The sequence below is a fragment of the Macaca nemestrina genome, chromosome 11 (genome assembly GCF_043159975.1).
Source record: "Macaca nemestrina isolate mMacNem1 chromosome 11, mMacNem.hap1, whole genome shotgun sequence".
Lineage (NCBI taxonomy): Eukaryota > Metazoa > Chordata > Mammalia > Primates > Cercopithecidae > Macaca > Macaca nemestrina.
The window spans coordinates 128900967-128922216 of record NC_092135.1 but is presented as its reverse complement, the minus strand read 5'-3'; the positions used below and the strand labels follow the sequence as shown (position 1 = coordinate 128922216).

General features: G+C 41.6%; 1 protein-coding gene across 1 annotated transcript in view; it reads right to left on the bottom strand.

Annotated features, from left to right (window-relative positions):
* Positions 1–599: 599 nt before the first annotated feature.
* Positions 600–21250, bottom strand: part of LOC105473949 (calcium binding protein 39) — a 108280-nt gene continuing 87629 nt past the window's right edge. The window contains exons 6-9 of the mRNA XM_011728193.2: positions 11297–11356; positions 7546–7611; positions 3755–3898; positions 600–3141 (exon numbers count right to left, since the gene is read on the bottom strand). Coding sequence (XP_011726495.1) covers positions 2953–3141; positions 3755–3898; positions 7546–7611; positions 11297–11356 — 459 coding nt within the window. The 3' untranslated portion in view covers positions 600–2952. The remainder of the gene's footprint in view (positions 3142–3754; positions 3899–7545; positions 7612–11296; positions 11357–21250) is intronic.

The following is a 21250-nucleotide window of genomic DNA, read 5'->3' as shown; positions in this document are numbered from 1 at the left end:
TAACAAATAGGACACTGTTACTTAGATGAAGTGTTTTTGGCAAGAGCATGTCCCTTGCCTTCACTCCAGAGAATAAAGATTTCATTTACGGACAGGGGTTAAAGTTGAGGGCAGGGTTGTGCACTACGGATTACGAGCCACCCTGGCAGACAGACGAGGGACATTCTTTACAGTGCCAGAGTTCTTGTTCCTGCTTCCATTGTCCCCTCACCTTCATGATCATTTCACATCAGTAACCTGTGAATACTCCAGGTCGAGTGTTCTAGTTTAGCCTTGCAGTGTTGATAACAGCGGGACACAGAATCAAAGAGAGGATCCACTCCTCAAAACGTTAGGGTCTAAGAAACGGTGCCATTAAAGGGTATAATTTTACTCAGGAAGGGTAAGGAAAACATGAGCATGAAGGTGGTTGGGGGGCGGGGGCGGCGGCGGCGGCGGAGTGAAGCCCCTGAACAGGGAAAAAGGCAGACAGGAATGGGTGTTAACTGTCCCTCCGCTTTCAGCTGGTGACAAAATTCGGGCTTGTGTGTCTCCTGATGAAGCTGTTCACAGTAACACAAATGCAACTGTCTACAATACATCATAAAGACAGACAATGCTGTTTCTTCAAAATTTTATTTTAATTTAAATTACAGGGCCAGCCAGATATTCTGATAAGAAATTCACTTTTCCTTAGGAGAAAGAAAATGCTTTCATGGCATTGTTAACAAATGTATACATCTCCACTTTTTTAAGGGTTAAAAATCACATTAAGTAACTGCCTTATGTAAAATTAAACCTTTATAACACAAAAAGAAACCACTTCCAGTATAATAGTCTTGGTAATATGAATATATTAAACGATCATAACTTCAAATGCAACATTTCAACCTTAAATGTTTTCACATTGTTTTGCTTAAAAACAAAACCCAAGAAGTCTGAACTACCTTCAGATTCCAATGCAAGAGTAACACATTAATGTTGTCTCTGACACACTGCACCCCCTGTCTTCCACCTAAAAGGCTACAACATCATTGCCAAAGTGGAAGCTGTTTTACTGTGTAAGTTCTAAGAATGAGCTTGGCAAGAAGACATTTCTTCCACTTGGTGTCATCCATGTTTTTACACTAACTCCATACACACAGCACTACACCACAAAAGCCAGGACACCACATCACGGCCACGTCTGCCCTCCTAAACATCTAAGAGACTTTCTTTTCGAGGAGACTAGATTGCCTTATTTCACACAGATTCTGGTAAAGACAGTCTCAGGAAACGCCAATTATGATGCAGACTGCCATTTTAATAAAAATAAAATATATCTGTATTTTCTGGAGCTATTTTCCTAACTGATGTTCTTGAAGGTTTTAAAACCTGCTGAAACAGCAATTGGGAGGCCCATTTTACTGGCCAATATATAATTCCATTAGTAAGAGAGGCTAGCAAAGAATAATCATATCAATTTCTTCAGCTGCAGCCATGCTGAATTTGAACTGGCAAACTCTGATTTGTAAGTTGTTAGTTGTGATCTTCATATCACTAAAATGAACAGATACCATTCTAATAACTTTACATAGATATAGTCTAGAAGACATTGTTCTGCCGTGGTCACAGTAACAAAAAAGTGGTGCAAAATCAGTTACTTTATAAATACTGATAATTTGCAGCATTAAGGAACAGGACATAAAAAAAATAAATTTCCCCATAGGACACCTATGACTAGGAAGTCTTCTTTTCCTAAGAGAAGCCAAAGTTTTAATTATTCAGTTCACAACTATTGTACTGGATTACTTAGTCTAAGAAAGAAAAGGTGCTCTACAGAGGTTTCCCACACACACAAAGAATCAGCATTAATTTAGCATAATCTCTATCATTCACAGATCTGGCGGATTCATTAACTCATTTTAAATGAATAAGGCCAATAGGATGCAGGAAGGTGTGGCTGACTGAGCTCCAGGGCTGTATCGCAGCTTACTGATGGCACCCCATTAGGTAACTGAATACAAAGGATTGGTTTACTTTTTTTTTCTTTTAATGCTGTGATACTTAAATGTTAAATCAGCATTTTCATGTGATCTGAAGTATTTCAATTACATATGAGCATTCATTGTTTTTTTGCAAAAACTCAGTATTAGGTAATAGTTACATACTACTACAATGACATTCCTCTGCTGTACAAATTAAACCATTTAAAAGAAATGAGCATTCTAAGAATTATATACAAAAGAAACCTGTAAGCAGTGTTGAAATGAAATGCAAGGTGTCATTGCTAGCTCTACTTTTTAAAATATCTTCGAAAAGTAAAATTAACAAATACCCTTCAACATATCCAGGTTTACAAGTCTCAAGAAAATCAAATGTCAAAAAATTCTAGAAAGCTGTGAAAAGCATATATACATTTTCCTTATGATCTTATGAGGCTTCTTTACACTTTTGAGAAGTTGCTAAGTTTCAGTATCAATTTATTCGCATGTCAACTTTATCTGCCCCCAAACTCCCATTTTGGATACAGTTCCCCTCTGATTTCAGATAAAGCTCTGCGTCATTTTCCTTCAGCGAAGGGGTACGATCTGACGCAGGGATGCCAGGTGTGCACTTGCCACACTGCACTCAGATCGCCAACAAAGATGGGTGCAAACACATAGGTCTAATCTGGTTTCAATGCCCTCTTTCCTAAACCACACTCTCATCCATACATTTGCCTTCATGAACCCAGCCATGTTCAGAACTCCCGTAGTACTTCGAATTCTGAAATGACACAAAGATCAAGAGAAAGCCCACATGTGCCCTAGTGTGCAAGCAGCAGCAGCTACGATTTCCAACCTGGACTGAAAAACAAAAGGGTAAAATGAAAAACCGTTCACTTAACAGCAGATTAGCAGTAATGTTCCTCATGAATCAGTAAGAGTGCCTGATGCTGAATAGCTAACAGCAAACGCTGAATTTGGATTTAACATAGATGTTTATTGGAGATTAAGCTTCTTGCTGAGCTGGTCTCTTCAAATCCCTGATCTGTTTAACTAAATAGGTCTTCTCGTCGTTAAACTGCTCATCCTCCGTCCTGTCATTCTGAAACTTGCTGAGGAACTCTATGAGTTTGGTCTGGTTCTTGAGGAGGATGTCTAGGATGGGCTGTGTCTTGTTAGGATTGGCTACAAACACCTGCATGGGGAGAAATGCACATGAGGCACAGAGAAAGAAGAAAACGCAGCCACCCTGAGCTGCAGCCGCAGCGCAGGAAAGCACAGAGCTACGCTCTCCTGGGGTGGCGCTGAAGTCAGGGTCGTTAGGTTTTGCTGTAGAAGACCTTATTTTACAACTGAGAGAAATAATTACATGTTTTAACACTAATACGACTGATAAACTCATTCTGCCAGCCCTGCAACACAGTGTGCAGTATTAAATACAGACTCTGATTTTAGAATAAAACAGGCAGAAATTATTTCTCCGCACAAGAGGTCAGACTGGATTTTAAGAATGACACCTCCACAGCAAGCATTAAGAAATGCTTTTGTTTTGCAGTTAATAATCTTCTAGGCCAAAGATAAATGACACTCCTCTATAAATAAACTTTCTTGTTCCCAAATCCAAATAGTAACCCCTGTTTCCAGGTCTACCTTTCTGTTTAAAAGTCATAGCACACAAATATGAAAAGTGACTGAATTTAATTAAGTCACCTGGATTACCAAAGTGAGGCTAATAATTTCCGTCATTTGCAAATGAAAGACGACGATCAATTCTAGTGGACAGTGTCACTGGTGGTTCTATACTCTACCTTAAAAACGTGAAAGGCCTCAAACTGGATGTTGCGACTTTTGTCTCGCAGCAGGTTCATCATTAATTTGAGGTTCTCAGGTTTACTGATGTATTTTGTCATAATTGTGAAGTTGTGTCTATCTAGTAGTAGTTCACCGAGAAGCTGAGAAGACATTTAAATAATTACTCTTACATTGTTATTAAAATTTAAGGAAAAATCAAAGTTTAAAAAAATAATTTATTTCACAATCATCATTAAGTATAGCATATTAGTAGGCACTCAAAAGACTGAAGAACTGAACTGAATTACAAACTAAAAGCTACCAAGGGCCTTCTCTCTGCCACCTGAATGCCTTCCTACCTTTCCCTGAGGAGATGAAATCTACAGGAGGCCTGACGCTGCTCTCTGCAGAGGATGTTCAAGATGTCCCCTCAGCCCTGAGTTGGAGACTCTCAGAGCCTCCCCTTTAAGCGTGCATTTGTGTTAGAAACTATTCAGAAAATGGTCAAAAGCTATTGATTATTCCTGTTAACTAACCACAAACCTTAGCTTAATTTAAAATAACTATTTTAAAATTTTATTTAGCGGGACTTTCCAGGATGAAGGGTTTTGTGTCCCAAGTTTTCCATACATGAACCCTGCACTTGCCACAGGTTCCATTTTATCACAGCTAATTCAGAAAGGTTTACACAAGTGAGTATTTTTCTGCTCCTTCTTAGGTCTCCTGAAGATAATCCAGGGTTTTCTTACCGACCCTCATTATCACTAGTTATACCAATTACGCTAAAAAACATCTGTTTACTTCAGGGTTTACTAATTTCTGGAAAGTTGGTTGTATCATGTAAACTCACAACTTTTAAACTGTCATTGCTTACTCTTTCCTAAAACCAGCAGTCACTTCTTCAGGTTGTCAACATGCCAACAACCTGGCCAAAGCTGAGTGTGCAGAGCCAGCAGTGGGGCTGCCCAAGCTGCGGACCTTGTGGGCAGAGGCAGAGCAGTGAAGAGCTTGGTCCCTGGTGCCAGCCTGCCTGGGTTCCAATCCTGGCTCCCTACTTCTTGTGAGCTCTGTAATCTTGAGCACATTTTATTGAACTCCTCTGTGCCTCGGTTCCATCATCTGTACAATGAGGGTGGGCAACAGTGCCTCTATCTCAGGAGAGTGCAGTGAGAAACGAGCGTCAGTATGGGCAAAGCACCCATCAGGCCTGCATCTGCAGAGATGTGACTGAGTGAGGGCTAAGGGAAGAAAAAGGTGCGAACAGCGCCGCTGTGTTTTTGCTTTAATTGCTTTTGTTGCTTCCTTTCTGGGTTTCTGGCTATGTTCTATATACTTGGCAGATAACTGATCTCTGGATAAGTAACTTGTCATTATATTAAATAAAAAATAAGCTGATGTGCAAGAAAACAAATCTATTTTACTTAGGCTTTATAAGGAACTCATAGGAAGAACTCAAAAGATTAGGTTTCATATCCATGTGAATCACAAAATCTATTCTTACGGTGAGAAGCAACCAGCATCTACTCTTACAAAGACTGAAAAGTCAGGATTACGTGATTTATAGTTTTCGTGTTCTTTTTCTATCACAGAAACCAAAGAAAATCTGAAGGAAGATGACTTCAAACACGTAATTCTTTTATTTTTTGAGATAGTCTCACTCTGTCACGCAGGCTGGAGTGCAGTGGCACAATCTTGGCTCACTGCAACCTCCACCTCCCAAGCTCTAGTGATTCTCGTGCCTCAGTCTCCCAAGTAGCTGGGAATACAGGCTTGTGCCACCACAACTGGCTAATTAATTTTTGGGGGTATTTTTAGTAGAGACAGGGTTTCACCATGTTGGCCAGGCTGGTCTCGAACTCCTGACCTCCATCCATCCACCTGCCTCGGCCTCCCAAAGTGCTGGGATTACAGGCGTGAGCTACCGTACTCCGCCCAAAGATGTAATTCTTTACTAAAAAACTTGGAGTCTTGCATAGGGAATATAAATTTGCTGGCAACATAAATATGGGAATAAATAAATGCCAATGTGGCTACAAAAAAGACAGTATTAATTAAAATCCATCTTTAAAGTATGGCTGGTGCTGAAGCTGCTCCATGTGTTCATGGGGCACTCACTGGCCCACCGCTAACATCAACTGCAGGAACCAGCGACTTGCTTTTACATTCATTCCTAGGGGCTTGGAAATGGCGGTCTCAGCCTTTTATGTTGGTAATTCTGAATGGCAGAAGGGTCTTGAAGGCCGTTCTCCTTACTTATCCAAACCGCCCAAGAATCCAACATTTGGTCAAAGTTTATGGATTTGCCAATAACCTCCCCAATACCCCCGCTTCCTCCCACAACGGCCTTAGAAGCTACTAACCAAGGCTATCCTGTCTGGCCTTTGTGGCCTTAGAAGATACTGACTCCAGTGAACTGTGCGCATCTGTGTAACCGCTGGCAAGAGTAGTACACCTCAGCCCTTTTGAGAATCACAGAGCAGGAGAGGCCCCAGAAACCTCCACTCTCTCACACTGATGTCCAGGGAAGAGAAACTCCTCCCACAGCTGCCAAGAAGTTCTGTCCAACCCCCTAAAGATAGCAAATGATCCTCTAGCCAGGGGAGGCGGGGAAAAGAATCATTAGGGATCCCTAACACTAGATGAAGAGGATGGCTGGGCCCAAGCAACAGCAATGAATGGAAAGCAAGGGGCCTGGCTGGACGGTGCCCATTCCCCAGCTGTGGCTGTCACAGATGCCCTGCTGTAGGAATTACAGCCTTACACAGAAAGAAGGAATATGCTGGTCTGAAAGAAAGTGCTGATTGAAAATGTGGATGCTGGAGTGTTCCTATCAAAGGACACAAAGTATTCCAGATGCTCCTGGTGTCCTTTAGTCTTTCCACAGAAAGATAAGGTCTTCAAGGGAGATTTCCCCATGGTAGGAAGGGGATGACTGGATAGAGTCTTGGTCATTATTGGTCCAGACACGTATGAGGGGTAGAACTCTGGGTAGAGTCAAATTTTAAATGGACCTGGCAAAAAACTGAATGGAATTATGATTTTTCCCCTCAAATCCTTTGTGATTTCATCTCCAGTTCCTGTCGGGACTGCTTACTGACAGAATGGAGGGTGTGCACTTATTAACTGCTGTAAGAATTTTCTTCAGCAGGGGTCGGCAAACTATCAAGGGCCAAACAGTGAATATTTTAGACTTTGCAGGCCATAGGGTCTCTGGGGCATCTATTTAATTCTGTTGCTGAAGCTCAAAATAGCCACAGACAATATGTAAATAAATAAGCATGTCTTTATTCCAGGCTGGATTTAGCCCATGGATTGTAGTTCGCCAACCCTTGGTCTAGAATTTAAATCTTAAATTTAACATTCTAAACTCGCAAAGGATATCCTACTTTGATACAAAGCAGCCAAGCCTGTCTGTGGTCCACAGCCTCACACGCACATCGCCTCCCTCCACCCTCACACACCTGCCTGTGCCACCCAGGCCACGGCCCAGGAGCACAGCACCTGGGTGCCTTCATCTAGCTGGTATGACTACGGCCCAAAATCTCAAAGAAGGCACTGCTAGGAGATGAAGTCTTCTTCAAACTCCTGTTTATTCCCTTTCCATGTCTCCACCTTACTCGGAAGCTGGAAGGTACTCCACATGGATCACTGTCCAACTCCATCCCTTTCCGCAAAAATCTTGACCCTCGGCAAAGGTATTTATTTCCCCCAAAGGTCTATGACCCATCCTGCATATCTCCCTTTCCCCACATCCACATTTCAAACACAAGGTGCAGAGAAATAAGCCATATAAAATGGTATGTCATACCTTCAGTGACTGTCTTTTTGTCACGTAATTTTCTGAATGAAGTAACTTCTCATATTCACTGAAAAACTAAGATAAGAAAACATGTATCAGGGTTATTGCAAGAAAAAAAAAGACTGGTAGGTAACATTGTAAATTAGCTTAAGGACACACTTCTCACACCATGAAGGCCAACAGCTGCCCTGGCTCCCCTGCCATTCTCTTTCATGTCTTCCTCTGACATGTTTGCTCTAAGACCCTCAGGTGATCCCACCAATCCCCTCCATGAAGAGGGCTCCTGGTACTGAGCCCCTTCCCAGTTCCAGCCAGGCCCGCAGAGAGAGCTGAAATCCAGGCCTCTCTGTCACCCCAAGCTCCCTATGCACAAAACCTAACTTCCTTACCCCTCACACTTCTGCTTGTTGAGTCTGCTCTCATATCTTGATGTCAGATTGAAAAAGTTGTATTTTATATAAACAAGAACTCAATTTGTTTAAAGCACAACCATAAACAGAAAAGTTACCTGCTCTTTCAATGTATCAGGCAGAGAGAGAAAATAATTCAGAACAGAAATTAAGGGAGGAGAAATTCAGCATTGTGTTAACCAGGGCAACACTGAAGGTGGGGCTTAGGCTCAGACCCGGTGGATGGGAGGGATTTCACTCAGAAATGGAGGGGAGAACAGATTCCGGGCAGATAAAAAAGGAAGGGCATAGCATGAATGAAGCCCTGGGGAGAACAAAATGCCGCAAATTTAACTGACAGGTCCACTAGATCTTCAAAACAGCGGTCACTGGCAAGAGTGGCACTGCTGGCATGGTAAGGGCTAGAAGCCCATTAAAGCAGAGAGTTAGAAAACCAAAATGACGGGAACTCAGGGGCCAAGGCTATCCTTCAAAAAACATAGTAGACAAGGCCAGCTAGCCTTAAGATTTTATTTTTTGCCTGTCTGTTTAAACCACATATAGGTTTAAAACATTCTAAAAGTCTGCAGCACTAGTATGACTGTTGGATCTTGGTGCTTTCCTGAGACTTTCCTTTGGTCATGGCGAGTGCCAGGGGATGCCTGCTTTGTCATCTGTCCAAGAGAGAACTACTGGTGTCCATGCTTTATGATGGGTCCTTATTAGCCATATACCTCTGGTCTAGAGCAGGAGATAGCAAACTATGGCCTGCTGCCTGTTTGTGGAAAGTTTTTCTGGAACACATCCATGCTCATTTGTTTACTGAACATGAATTCATTGAGAAGTTTATGTATTATTTGCAGCTGCTTTCACAGAACAATAGACAGGAGATCAACAGAGACCACATGGCTTACAAAGCCTCAAAAATTTGCTTTCTGGCCTTCTTGGTTTAGAGCTAACACAGAATTATACATTATTTCTTTTGCCTACCTCTTGGCAGAGGTGAGCTGGCCATCTATTTAGTAAGTATTTGAGTTAGATTTCTCTCTTTTCAGAAACAGCTGTTAACTCTACCTTCTCAAATGATGATCAAACTGATGACCAAAACAACTGGACCTGCTTTTAATCAGTAACAAAATAGACACATCTCAAGTTCTTGATAGAAAATGCAAGTTGATTTTCTGCTGCATCTTTGGATAAGTTTGGTTGCAAAAAATTTTTCATGGAGAACTGCCTGAAGAGTATGTATGTGGCCCCTGTTTCCTTCAGATTATGTTAGTTTTTTTTTCTCTGAATTAGGACAGACAAAGGATAAGTAACAAATCTAGATACCTGTCCTCCCACCCACTTCTGGGCTCCTCAAAGACTTGCTTTCAGGGAACTGCATCGGAGTTGAGCATTTTCTTTACTGCAATGCCATGGCAATGACAGTCCACTACATGACACTGTAACTTGACTCTCCTTTAAGAATGCCAAGGAGAGAAATCTGTTTCAGGTCCCAGTGCTAGGAAAGCTATGTTTCTTTTGAGCAGCCAGTATATATTTTACTCTACAAATACTGTCATCTTTTAATTGCTTTTCTTTCTTTCTACGCTTTGGTTATTAGAAAGCTCAGAGCCAAATTGCACCAGAATTTAGAGCATGCATTTTGGTGTAATAACCTCACCTGTGGCTTTGAATTACCCACATCCCCCACGGTTTCTCCCTCTGTAAGATCTGATTGCTTTCTATATATTTATTAATTGCCTCACATACATTTTTCTAAAATCCTGCTAACTGATGTCATCTATTATCAACATGTAGGAAGCTATTTTACTGCAAGATTAAATAGATTTCACTGTAGCAAATGTCTTGGAAATTAGCTGGTCTGTGTCTCTGGTAGGCCTTAAATTACTAGTATGTTGAAAAATCTTTGTGGTGATGATAAATGAGCTAACGTTTACTAAATGCTTCCTGTGTTCCAGACACTATGCCATGCATGTCACATATGCATTCTTATCTAATCCTCATGATGATCCCAGTAGACAGGTACTATGAAGAACCTTCTTCAGGCTGGAAGACCCTGAAGGCACAGAGGGTGCATGAAGGCAGTTGCTGAAGTCTTATTAGCCCATGGTAGGGCTGAGACTTGCAGCCAGAATCCAGGCAGTCCAAGGCTCAAGTCCATGCTTCTGTCTACTGTAAAAACACCCTGATGATGACAGGGCTGCCATTTTAAAGCAATGAACATACAAGAAGAAACACACCCATATCGAAATATACATGAGCTGAAAAAAAAATAAAGGACCAGCAATTTTTAAGCCATTTATGAGGCTACTTATGAAGGACTTGTGTGATCAGTGTTGTGTTATGTTCTTACTGGGAGTGGAGGGCAGGGGAAAAAGACAGGAAAAAAAAAAAAAAAAAAGAATGAGAAAGCATAGATTTTTGCCTCTAAGAATCTCATAATGTATTTGAACAGCAAAGTGAATAATGAAGTATTAGTAATACTTAGGATTTCAAAAATTTAAACTAGTAGAAAAATTAAAATCTAAACCAAATCTTGCAGGATAGACAGGAATTTTAAGTGGACTGTCATTCTTCCAACCTCTCTAAGGGCACCTATCAGAATCTTCGGCGATGTGTAGTTAAACCAGTACATCACAACAGTGCTTGTGGGTATTGCGGAAGATCCTCCCGAGGCTGACAGAACTGGCAGTAGCGGAAGACATCATTTCACACGGCAGCCCTAGAGGCAGTTGTGGGGGTCTAGGGAAATCAAGCTATCAAGCACTCTGGAAATCATTGACAAATCTCTGGAGGACACTATTACCAGGAACATCTGACATTGACTCAGTGCTGGAAGGGACCTTACCGACAAGCTAGTCCAATGTCCTCATTTTACAATAAGGACGGACTTCTAAGTCCCCAAGCGGTTAACTGCCTTGGCCATGGCCACAAAGGAGTGAGCAGTAGAGCAGGAGCAGAGCCGGGCTCCCGTCCCCTCTGGCCAGTGCTGCTCTCATCCTATCAGCTGCTGCCTCCCTTTCTCTCTATTTGTATGCAGCAGAAATGTGGGGCAACTGATGGAAAAGGAAGGAAAAGTTAAAAAGTCAGATAATGTTCCCACTATCTTTACTATCATTTTAGTAGCAAAATGCTTTCTTTTCCTCTTTTAAAGCAATAAAAGCTTCAAAGGGCAGTATGTCAATCAAAAATATCTACTTCTGACCAAGTAATATTCTATAAGCTGTTTAAGAAGAGAAATAACTACAGCACCATTTATAAACATTACATATGCAAAATAAATATTCTAGTACAAAAACCTAATTTAAGTCTTTCTGGTAACAAGTTACAATTTATTATTTAAAAATAATATTTCACATACTTACTCTATCATAATGCTGTTCCAAAAATTCTGCACTGAGCAATTTATGTCTTGTAAGTAAATCCTAAAAAAAGAAAGTTTACAGTTGTTTTCCAAGTTTTCAAGAAAGAGAATCCTAAAACATTCCACACCATTTTATCTAATAAAAACTATTGTTAAAAATCACCATACTTAACATTTCAGCATGAATTGTATTAAAAACGTTGATTCTATAAAAGCAAAATAAAATCATTAATTATTTGGAACTGCAATTTTAGTGATTATGATGAGTCATCATGGATCTATAGCTCTTAGAAGGAAAAAATGATAAAGGCAATGGAAATATACGCTAAAGAAAAAGAATAAGGAATTGTAGTTAAATTAAAAGTTAACACTCCCCAAGTGGGCTGGTTATTTAAAAATAAACACACAAAAACAAAGCTAACAGTAGTGGTCAAGTATCAAACAATTCCATGCCCACCTAGCGCTCCTAGTGGAGAAAGAGGAAATTTCTTTTATTAGAAAAAGGATTAGAGGCTCTATTTTCTTCCTCCTAAGTTCAATCACATTCAGGTTCATAGCTAATGCAAGTTTTTTAGAGGCAGAATGTGTTTTAGGTAAGCAGAATGTTGGCATGATAATGTAGAATTAACAATGACTGTGAACCTCCAGTCTGATTTTGTATTACCATGAAATAGAACCTATGCCTCACTCTACAGCTTTCCCAAGGAACAATCATTCAGAAATATTTACTATGTGCCAGGTAAAATTCTAGGTGCTAGGGTTTCAAAGACAAAAAGATATGATCCCTGCCTTCCAGGACCTAGACGTTAACAAAGGACTAGCCTTGGTCTCACTGGGTAGGAAAGAGAATGGGAACGAGTGACAGCAGGAAGGCCTGGCTAGTAGCTGGTAAACTAATGGATCAAGGTCCTTCATACCACTGCTACAGATAGTGTCAATCATCGCCTTTCTCCCAACCAACTTTCCTAGTTTTCGTTCCTGTTTATGTTTGAAGATTGCCCAAGTTACTACAAAGAACTAGTGTTTCCTGAAGTATGTGCTGAAATGAAACACTGGTTCTGAGAAATGCTTTTAAGAATGCCCCATGGTCAAGCAAACGAGGGAAGTGCCATAGCTCACTCCAGATGTCAGGTCCCAGACTCCACAGGAAGCTCTTTTGTCACCTACTTTCTGTGAAAGTCCTTCCCGAAAGGGCCTCTGTACAGGCTTTCCCCACTGCCTGGTAACCTAATGTTCATTCTTCGGCCCTCGATTCCTCTTGATTGGTCACCAGCACAAAAGCACCAGACATAGCTGTGACTTTACACTGGTTGTGGGATTATTTGATTCAAGTCTCTCTTATACTACACTGTAAGTTCCGTAAATATCAGGATCATGTCTATTTTTATTAATCTTTGAATCTCCAGCACCTATGCAGTGCCCAGCGCATAGTAAGAGCTTAATATTTAATAAATCAACGAATGAACCAATGAAATCAGGGAACATGTCTGGAAAAACATCACATTCAGCAATCTTCAAACCTTTGAGAAGGTTTCTAACCCCACCCCAAATATTTACAGTTGCTCAAACTGCTGGATAGGGTATGTGTTATATTTCCTGATTATAACAGGGATGCCCAGGAAGGACCTACCCAATTTTTCCCAAATTCTCCTTGAGGATTCAACAGGACATATTAGAAAACGTGGAGTTTATTCTGAGTACCCTTGAGTTTGGCAAGAAGTGCTACAACGTTTCCCCTCCAGGTGAAGGAGAAGAGGAAAGTGGTAAGAGAATTTCTGTTATCTTCCTACTGTGGTCCATGGGGTCACAGATGCAAAGGAGAGAGGAACATGAGGAGAATGTATCAAGTACGGACAGCACCATTTAACATACTACTGTGGTGTGTTTATGGCTGGTGTCCTGCTTGTGGAGGTGCCACAAGGCAATGCCTGTCTGTAGGGTTCACTGCTGAATCTCCCACACCTAAAGAATAGTGCACCTGGCTGAGGTGGGTGGATCACCTGAGGTCAGGAGTTCGACACCAGCCTAACATGGTGAAACCCCATCTCTACTAAATACAAAAACATAGTTGGGTGTGGTGGCGCATGCCTGCAATCCCAGCTACTCAGGAGGCTGAGGCAGGAAAATCGCTCAAACCCAGGAGGCAGAAGCTGCAGTGAGCCGAGATCGCACCACTGCACTCCAGCCTGGGCAACAAGAGTGAAACTTTCATCTCAAATAACATAACATATAACATAACATAACATAACATAACATAACATAACATAACATAACATATAACGTAACATAAGTGCCTGGCACAGAGCAGGCACTGACAATCTTGGTGAATAACAAATGAGTATGTTAACTTAGGAATTCACGTGTCAGGATCCCTGTCAGACAGTGTTGCTTCTACCTTTTTGCGACTAAATCGTTCTGGAGGCCAGTGTGAGGAAGCATAGCAGAAGGAACCTGCTGCTCACTGTTCTGTCATAACATAATGAAGGGAATGCCAAGCAGGAGGGTCTTGAGAGACACTGGCTCTCAACTGGGGTTGGATTCTTAGAAACAGGTAGGAAGACAGTATCTACTTTATAAAGCAAAGGCCCTCTAGGTGTTAACATGTTGCACAACAGATTTTTACTGAAAGTTTGAGTGAAGCGAGTATTCACTCTGCAAGGTATTTCAAAAGGAGCCAGAGGCTCACAGATGGGCCATGCACAGGGGGACCTCTAACATCTTCCCATATAGGGGAGATTCTATGTGTTATCATCTGGAAACTCAGGAAACTGCTGCCAACCAGAAATCAAATCTCAATGGCTTTGGGGTAGGAGAGATTGAAAGGGGGCACTCAGAGTCTGCCCAAGGAGCAGTTGGACCCAGTACATAACAGGATGAAAACCCTTTGTTAAAAAGGGTCATTCAAAGGCCTGGGGAGGGGGTTAGGGGGGTAAAACACTAGTAAGAAAAGAGCAACTGTTAACAGCCAGCACAGAGAAAAAGGTGAATACTAAGCTGGGAAAAGGAGGAGATGAGGACAATCAGCAGTGCCTCTATCTACCGACAGATAAGGAACCTTAGCCTAGTGACTGCAGCCAAAAACTTTGGACAGCTCAAACTGGTGTGAGTGTGGGTGGGAGGGGCTGCGTGTAGACCAACAGAATAGAACATAATGGGCAAAGGGCATGCAGACCTGCAAAGTTTAAGGTGCATGTGACCCCAGAACAGCAGAGTTGCAAGGTCAGTCAGCAGAGGTGAGAATAAAAGGATTCCTGATCTTCCATCTATCTGAATTCCAGTCTATGGCAGGCCCTTGTATAATGGAAGAGAGACTAGGGATCATTTCCCAAGTCCAGCAGACTGAGCAGCCAATTTTTAGGGTGGGCTGAATTTAAAAGCTTCCTAAAAGCTTGAGTTTGGGCCGAAACATCATGTGACTAAGACAGCCCTGGGATCCCTGAAGAAATCCTGCTAACCCAGGGGGCTTATTTTCACATTCATCTTGGCAAACCATTTGGCCCCATTTCCTACTTGATGTTTGATTATGTCTAAGGACAAGGAACTTAATTCTCCCAGTTGTGTGGTTCACCTCTGGAGCTCTTACAGTGAGAAAGTTCTTCCTGTGCTAGGGTCAGACCTATCCCCAAGTACTTTCCAGGAACCATCAGAGCCGACAGATGCATGTTTTGTCCATTTTCTATGGGACCCCACTTCAAATACAAGTAGCGCTCTCATGGCAGGTCCCTACCGAGTCTTCTCTTCTCCAGGCTAAATACGTCCAGTTCCTTTAACCACTCCTCGAATGACAGGGTTCTGAGTCTCCCTCACCAACTACTGTCTTCTGAAAGTCATCTATTTGTCTATGTGCCTCTTAAAGTGTAGCGCCTGGAATGGAACACATTTATGTGTTGTTACCTGATAAGCTCATAGCAAAGTGAGACTATCAGTTAGCTCCTTAGGTTACATACTACCTGGTCACATGGAGCTCTGGGGGATGCATTACCATACTGCTTAATTGTATTGGAGGTATTCAAAATTGTTTACTCAAAGTGGGCTCTGGTAGCCTGCCTGCCTGGGTCCAAAGTCTGACTTCCCCATTTATTGTCTGATTTCAGTCAAAATCTCTAGGCTTCACTTTCCTCATCTGTAAAGTCAGTAATAACAACACTTCCTTCCTAGGGTTGAGTATGATATGAAATTATCTACATTCTAGTAATTATTATACTGAGTATCTCATTTCCTATTAATTATTGTTATTCCTCCATCCCATATTTTATACAGTTGAGTCCTCCAGTGGAAGACCTCAGTTACTGCATTTAACTTCATCCTGCTATATTCTGGTCTCTCTAACCTTTCTAAGTTTTGGGGTCCTCTGTTATCTGCTCTCCTTACCTTCATGGCTAACATCTACACATTTGATAAGTATGCCGTGTCACCCTTTATTTCAGTCACTAATAAAAACGTTCAGCTGGGTGGGGAAAGCCCCGTGGAAATTCACTAGAAGTTTCTCTGCAGGGTGACGGCAATTTACTTGCAAGTAGTGTATGGATATAACATACAACTGGTTGTGAATCACTATACCGAAACTCCATCTAGCTCAGCCTTTTTACTGTTTCTATGAAAACAGATTTGTAGAATTATACAACATCTAGCATATCCTTTATTGTGATGAAGGAGTAATTCTAACAGCTAATGTTTATTGCACAGACACTGTGTGAAGGTAACAACTGATATGGTCATGTTATTACCTGCATCTCAACAGATGAAGAGACTGGAGGTTAAATCAGCAGCAGAGCTGGTGTGAACGCAGGCAGCCATGCTCTTTTACTCCCCCAATCCACCAGTACCTATGAGATCAATATGACTGAACTTCCTCTTAGTGAATCCACGATGGCTGTGGGTACAGTTTCCAAAATGCTCAGAAGCCATCTTTTTTTCTTTTTTTTTTTTTTGATTATACTTTAAGTTCTAGGGTACATGTGCACAACTTGCAGGTTTGTTACATATGTATACATGTGTCGTGTTGGTTTGCTGCACCCATTAACTCATCATTTACGTTAGGTATTTCTCCTAATGCCCCACCCCACGACAGGCCCTGGTGTGTGATGTTCCCCGCCCTGTGTCCAAGGGTTCTCATTGTTCAATTTGCACCTGTGAGTGAGAACATGTGGTGTTTGGTTTTCTGTCCTTGCAATAATTTGCTCAGAATGATGGTTTCAAGCTTCATGCATGTCACTACAAAGGACACGAACGCATCCTTTTTTATGGCTGCATAGTATTCCACGGTGTATATGTGCCATATTTTCTTAATCCAGTCTATCATTGATGGACATTTGGGTTGGTTCCAAGTCTTTGCTATTGTGAATAGTGCCACAAGAAACATACGTGTGCATGTGTCTTTATAGTAGCATGATTTATAATCCCTTGGGTATATACCCAGTAATGGGATCACTGGGTCAAATGGTACTTCTATTTCTAGAGCTTGAGGAATCGCCACACTGTCTTCCACAATGGCTGAACTAGTTTACACTCCCACCAACAGTGTAAAAGTGTTCCTATTTCGCCACATCCTCTCCAGCACCTGTGGTTTCCTGACTTTTTAATGACTGCCTTTCTAACTGGTGTGAGATGGTATCTCATTGTGGTTTTGGTTTGCATTTCTCTGATGACCAGAGATGAGCATTTTTTCATGTGTCTGTTGGGTCCCAGAATCGCTGGGACACATTTATCATTTGCCCACTTTTTGAAAGTGGGCAATTCATATCATTTGCCCACTTTTTGATGGGGTTGTTTGATTTTTTTCTTGTAAATGTGTTTAAGTTCTTTGTAGATTCTGGATATTAGCCTTTTGTCAAATGGATAGATTGCAAACATTTTCTCCCATTCTGTAGGTTGCCTGTTCACTCTGATGGTAGTTTCTTTTCCTGTGCAGAAGCTCTTTAGTTTAGATCCCATTTGTCTATTTTGGCTTTTGTTGCCATTGCTTTTGGTGTTTTAGTCATGAAGTCCTTGCCCATGCCTATGTCCTGAATGGTATTGCCTAGGTTGTCTTCTAGGGTTTTTATGGTTTTAGGTCTAACATTTAAGTCTTAATCCATCTTGAATTAATTTTTGTATGAGGTGTAAGGAAGCGATCCAGTTTCTGCTTTCTACACATGGCTAGCCAGTTTTCCCAGCACCATTTATTAAATAGGGAATCCTTTCCCCCATTTCTTGTTTTTGTCAGGTTTGTCAAAGATCAGATGGTTGTAGGTGTGTGGTATTATTTGAGGCCTCTGCTCTGTTCCATTGGTCTATATCTCTGTTTTGGTATCAGTGCCATGCTGTTTTGGTTACTGCAGCCTTGTAGTATAGTTTGAAGTCAGGTAGCATGATGCCCCCAACTTTGTTCTTTGTGCTTAGGATTGTCTTGGCAATGCAGGCTTTTTTGGTTCCATATGAACTTTAAAGTAGTTTTTTCCAATTCTGTGAAGAAAGTCATTGGCAGCTTCATGGGGATGGCATTGAATCGATAAACTACCTTGGGCAGTATGGCCATTTTCATGATATTGATTTTTCCTATCCATGAGCATGGAATGTTCTTCCCTTTGTGTCCTCTTTTATTTGACTGAGCAGTGGTTTGTAGTTCTCCTTAAAGAGGTCCTTCACATCCCTTTAAGTTGGATTCTTAGGTATTTTATTCTCTTTGTATCAATTGTAAATGGGAGTTCCATTGGCTGTTTGTCTGTCACTGGTGTATAAGAATGCTTGTGATTTCTGCACATTGATTTTGTATCCTGAGACTCTGCTGAAGTTGCTTATCAGCTTAAGGAGATTTTGGGCTGCGATGATGGGGTTTTCTAAATATGTCATCTGCAAACAGGGACAATTTGACTTCCTCTTTTCCTAACTGAATATCCTTTATTTCTTTCTCTTGCCTGACTGCCCTGGCCAGAACCTCCAACACTATGTCGAACAGGAGTGGTGAGACAGAGCATCCCTGTCTTGTGCCACTTTTCAAAGGAAATGCTTCCAGTTTTTGCCCATTCAGTATGATACTGGCTGTGGGTTTGTCATAAATAGCTCTTATTATTTTGAGATACATTCCATCAATACCTAGTTTATTGAGAGTTTTTAGCATGAAAAGCTGTTGAATTTTGTCAAAGGTCTTTTCTGCATCTATTGAGATAATCATGTGTTTTTTGTCTTTGGTTCTGTTTATGTGATGGATTACATTTATTGATTTGTGTATGATGAACCAGCCTTGCATCCCAGGGATGAAGCCAACTCGATCTTGGTGGATAAGCTTTTTGATGTGCTGCTGGATTCAGTTTGCCAGTATTTCATTGAGAATTTTCGCATCAATGTTCATGAGGGATATTGGTTTAAATTCTCTTTTTGTTGTGTCTCTACCAGGCTTTGTTATCAGGTGGCCTCATAAAATGAGTTAGGGAAGATTCCCTCTTTTTCTATTGATAGGACAGTTTCAGAAGGAACGGTATCAGCTCCTCTTTGTACCTCTGGTAAAATTTGGCTGTGAATCCGTCTGGTCCTGAACTTTTTTGGTTGATAGGCTATTAATTATTGCCTCACTTTCAGAGCCTGTTATTGGTCTATTCAGTGATTCAACTTCTTCCTGGTTTAGTCTTGGGAGGGTGTATGTGTCCAGGAATTTATCCATTTCTTCTAGATTTTCTAGTTTATTTGTGTAGAGGTGTTTATAGTATTCTCTGATGGTAGTTTGTATTTCTGTGGGATCAGTGGGTGATCTCCCCTTTATTATTTTTTATTGTGTTTGATTCTTCTCTCTTTTCTTATTAGTCTTGCTAGCGGTCTATCCATTTTGTTGATCTTTTCAAAAAACCAGCTCCCTGGATTCACTGGTTTTTTGAAGGGTTTTCTGTGTCTCTATCTCCTTCAGTTCTGCTCTGATCTTAGTTATGTCTTGCCTTCTGCTAGCTTTTGAATGTGTTTACTCTTGCTTCTTTAGTTCTTTTAATTGTGATGTTACAGTGTCAATTTTAGATCTTTCCTGCTTTCTCTTGTGGGCATTTAGTGCTATAAATTTCCCTCTACACACTGCTTTAAATGTGTCCCAGCGATTCTGGTACCGTTGTGTCTTTGTTCTCATTGGTTTCAAAGAACATCTTTATTTCTGCCTTCATTTCATTATTTACCCAGCAGTCACTCAGGATCAGGTTGTTCAGTTTCCATGTAGTTGTGCGGTTTTGAGTGGCAGAAACCATCTCTTTAGAAATACTTTCTAGAACGTTATACAGGCGCAGTTTGGGGAAGCTACCTTCATTTATTCTAGAACATTGGAAACATATTTTTGGCTTTCTAATGCCCCTCCCCATGTCCTTAATTCCTCACAAAAGAAAAAAAATTAACAAATATTTGGCCATCTGGTTTACTGAGTATCCATTTATTCAAGCGATGCATTTTGGACATATTTAGAGCATTTTTTTTTTTTTTTAACAGAGTCTCACTCTGTCGCTCAGAGTGGAATGCAGTGGCGTGATCTCGGCTCACTGCAACCTCTGCCTCCTGGGCTCAAGGGATTCTTACGCCTCAGCCTCCTGACTAGCTGAGACTATAGGCACACGCCACCACAACTAATTTTTGTATTTTTAGTAGAGATGGGGTTTCATCACGTTGGCCAGGCTGGTCTTGAACTCCTGACCTCAGGTGATCCACCCACCTCAGCCTCCCAAAGTGCTGGCATTACAGGTGTTAGCCACCGTGCCTGGCCTAGAGCAGTTTTAATTTCCTTTTAAGACTCAGCACCTGTTCCAGAGCTATGGGTGAGCCACATGTATTTGGAAATTTTTGTGTGTAGAGCACATTTTCCGGGAGTGCGCTCTTGCCACATTCTCAAAGGAAAGCATGAACCATAGATCTATTCTCCTTTTCCATTATAAAAATATTCTCTGCAAAGAGGAGACTAGCAGCAAGGCAGGAGAGGAGCAGCTCCGCGTCCCTCCTTGTCAGTGCCTCTGGTGTACAGCTGTGAGGCTGTTCCTGCTGGTCTTCCTTTCTTCCCTGACTGGAATTTCTTTCAGGGAGGAGTAGGAAGGTGACTTTCACCTGTCTGCTAGTTTAGCCACCCTGAGATTACAATAGGAGATCTGTCCTCTCTCTCATGTGTTGTGTTGGCTGTAGACTCTGCTTAATCTTGTTTCTTGGAGAACCCTCTTCTTGGGGGCCTCTCCTCTCAGCTCCTTCCTTTCCATGCAATCAAGAGCACCTGAGATGCACAGTCCAGGCCGGCTCCCTAGTGCTTTCTCTTCCAGAGCTCACCCTTAGGACACTACCTTGTTTTATGAAGCTTCCTCTTTATCAAGTAGGGGTGACCTGCCTGGCTGCCTAGTCTCCCTCTCTGGCTACCATGACCTGAGAGGGCTGCTTTACCCATAGTGATCCCTCACTGTCATTTTCTCCTTGGTGAGAATTATCAAAAGAAGTAGCCCTAACTGAAATGAAATTATCAGCCAGGCCAGACAAGACTCACTGCAAATCCCATTTCCAGCACGTAGTCAGCACATCTCTCTCACCTCTGAGCCACCTTTGCCATCTGTGCCAGAAGCATGTCATTCACATCCTGACAGAGTCAGGCGTCTTGCTGCATTCTCCCACACCACTGCTGCTCAATCCTCTTCCCTCACTTTCATGTGCCCAGAGTGCTGCTGCCCTCAGGCTCCTGGCTGTCCTTCCACACAGGGGTCTCTCTGCTTGACACCTGGTGCTGCTACACTGCCCTTCATGGTGGGTCTGCTGCTTCTGAATGAGGCATAACCTTCCACTGATGTATTATAAGCATGAGTCCTAGCCCACCAACTGTGGTGACACCTAAGACATCATACTGACCACTCTATGTTATAATCTCAAATTCATTTTGTTTTGCTTTGTACACTTACATACAAGTATCTGGGGCCTCACCTGAGGCTTTTGATTCCCTCTTTTAAGAGTTTTGGGAAATAAATTCCTGGGGGCCTCT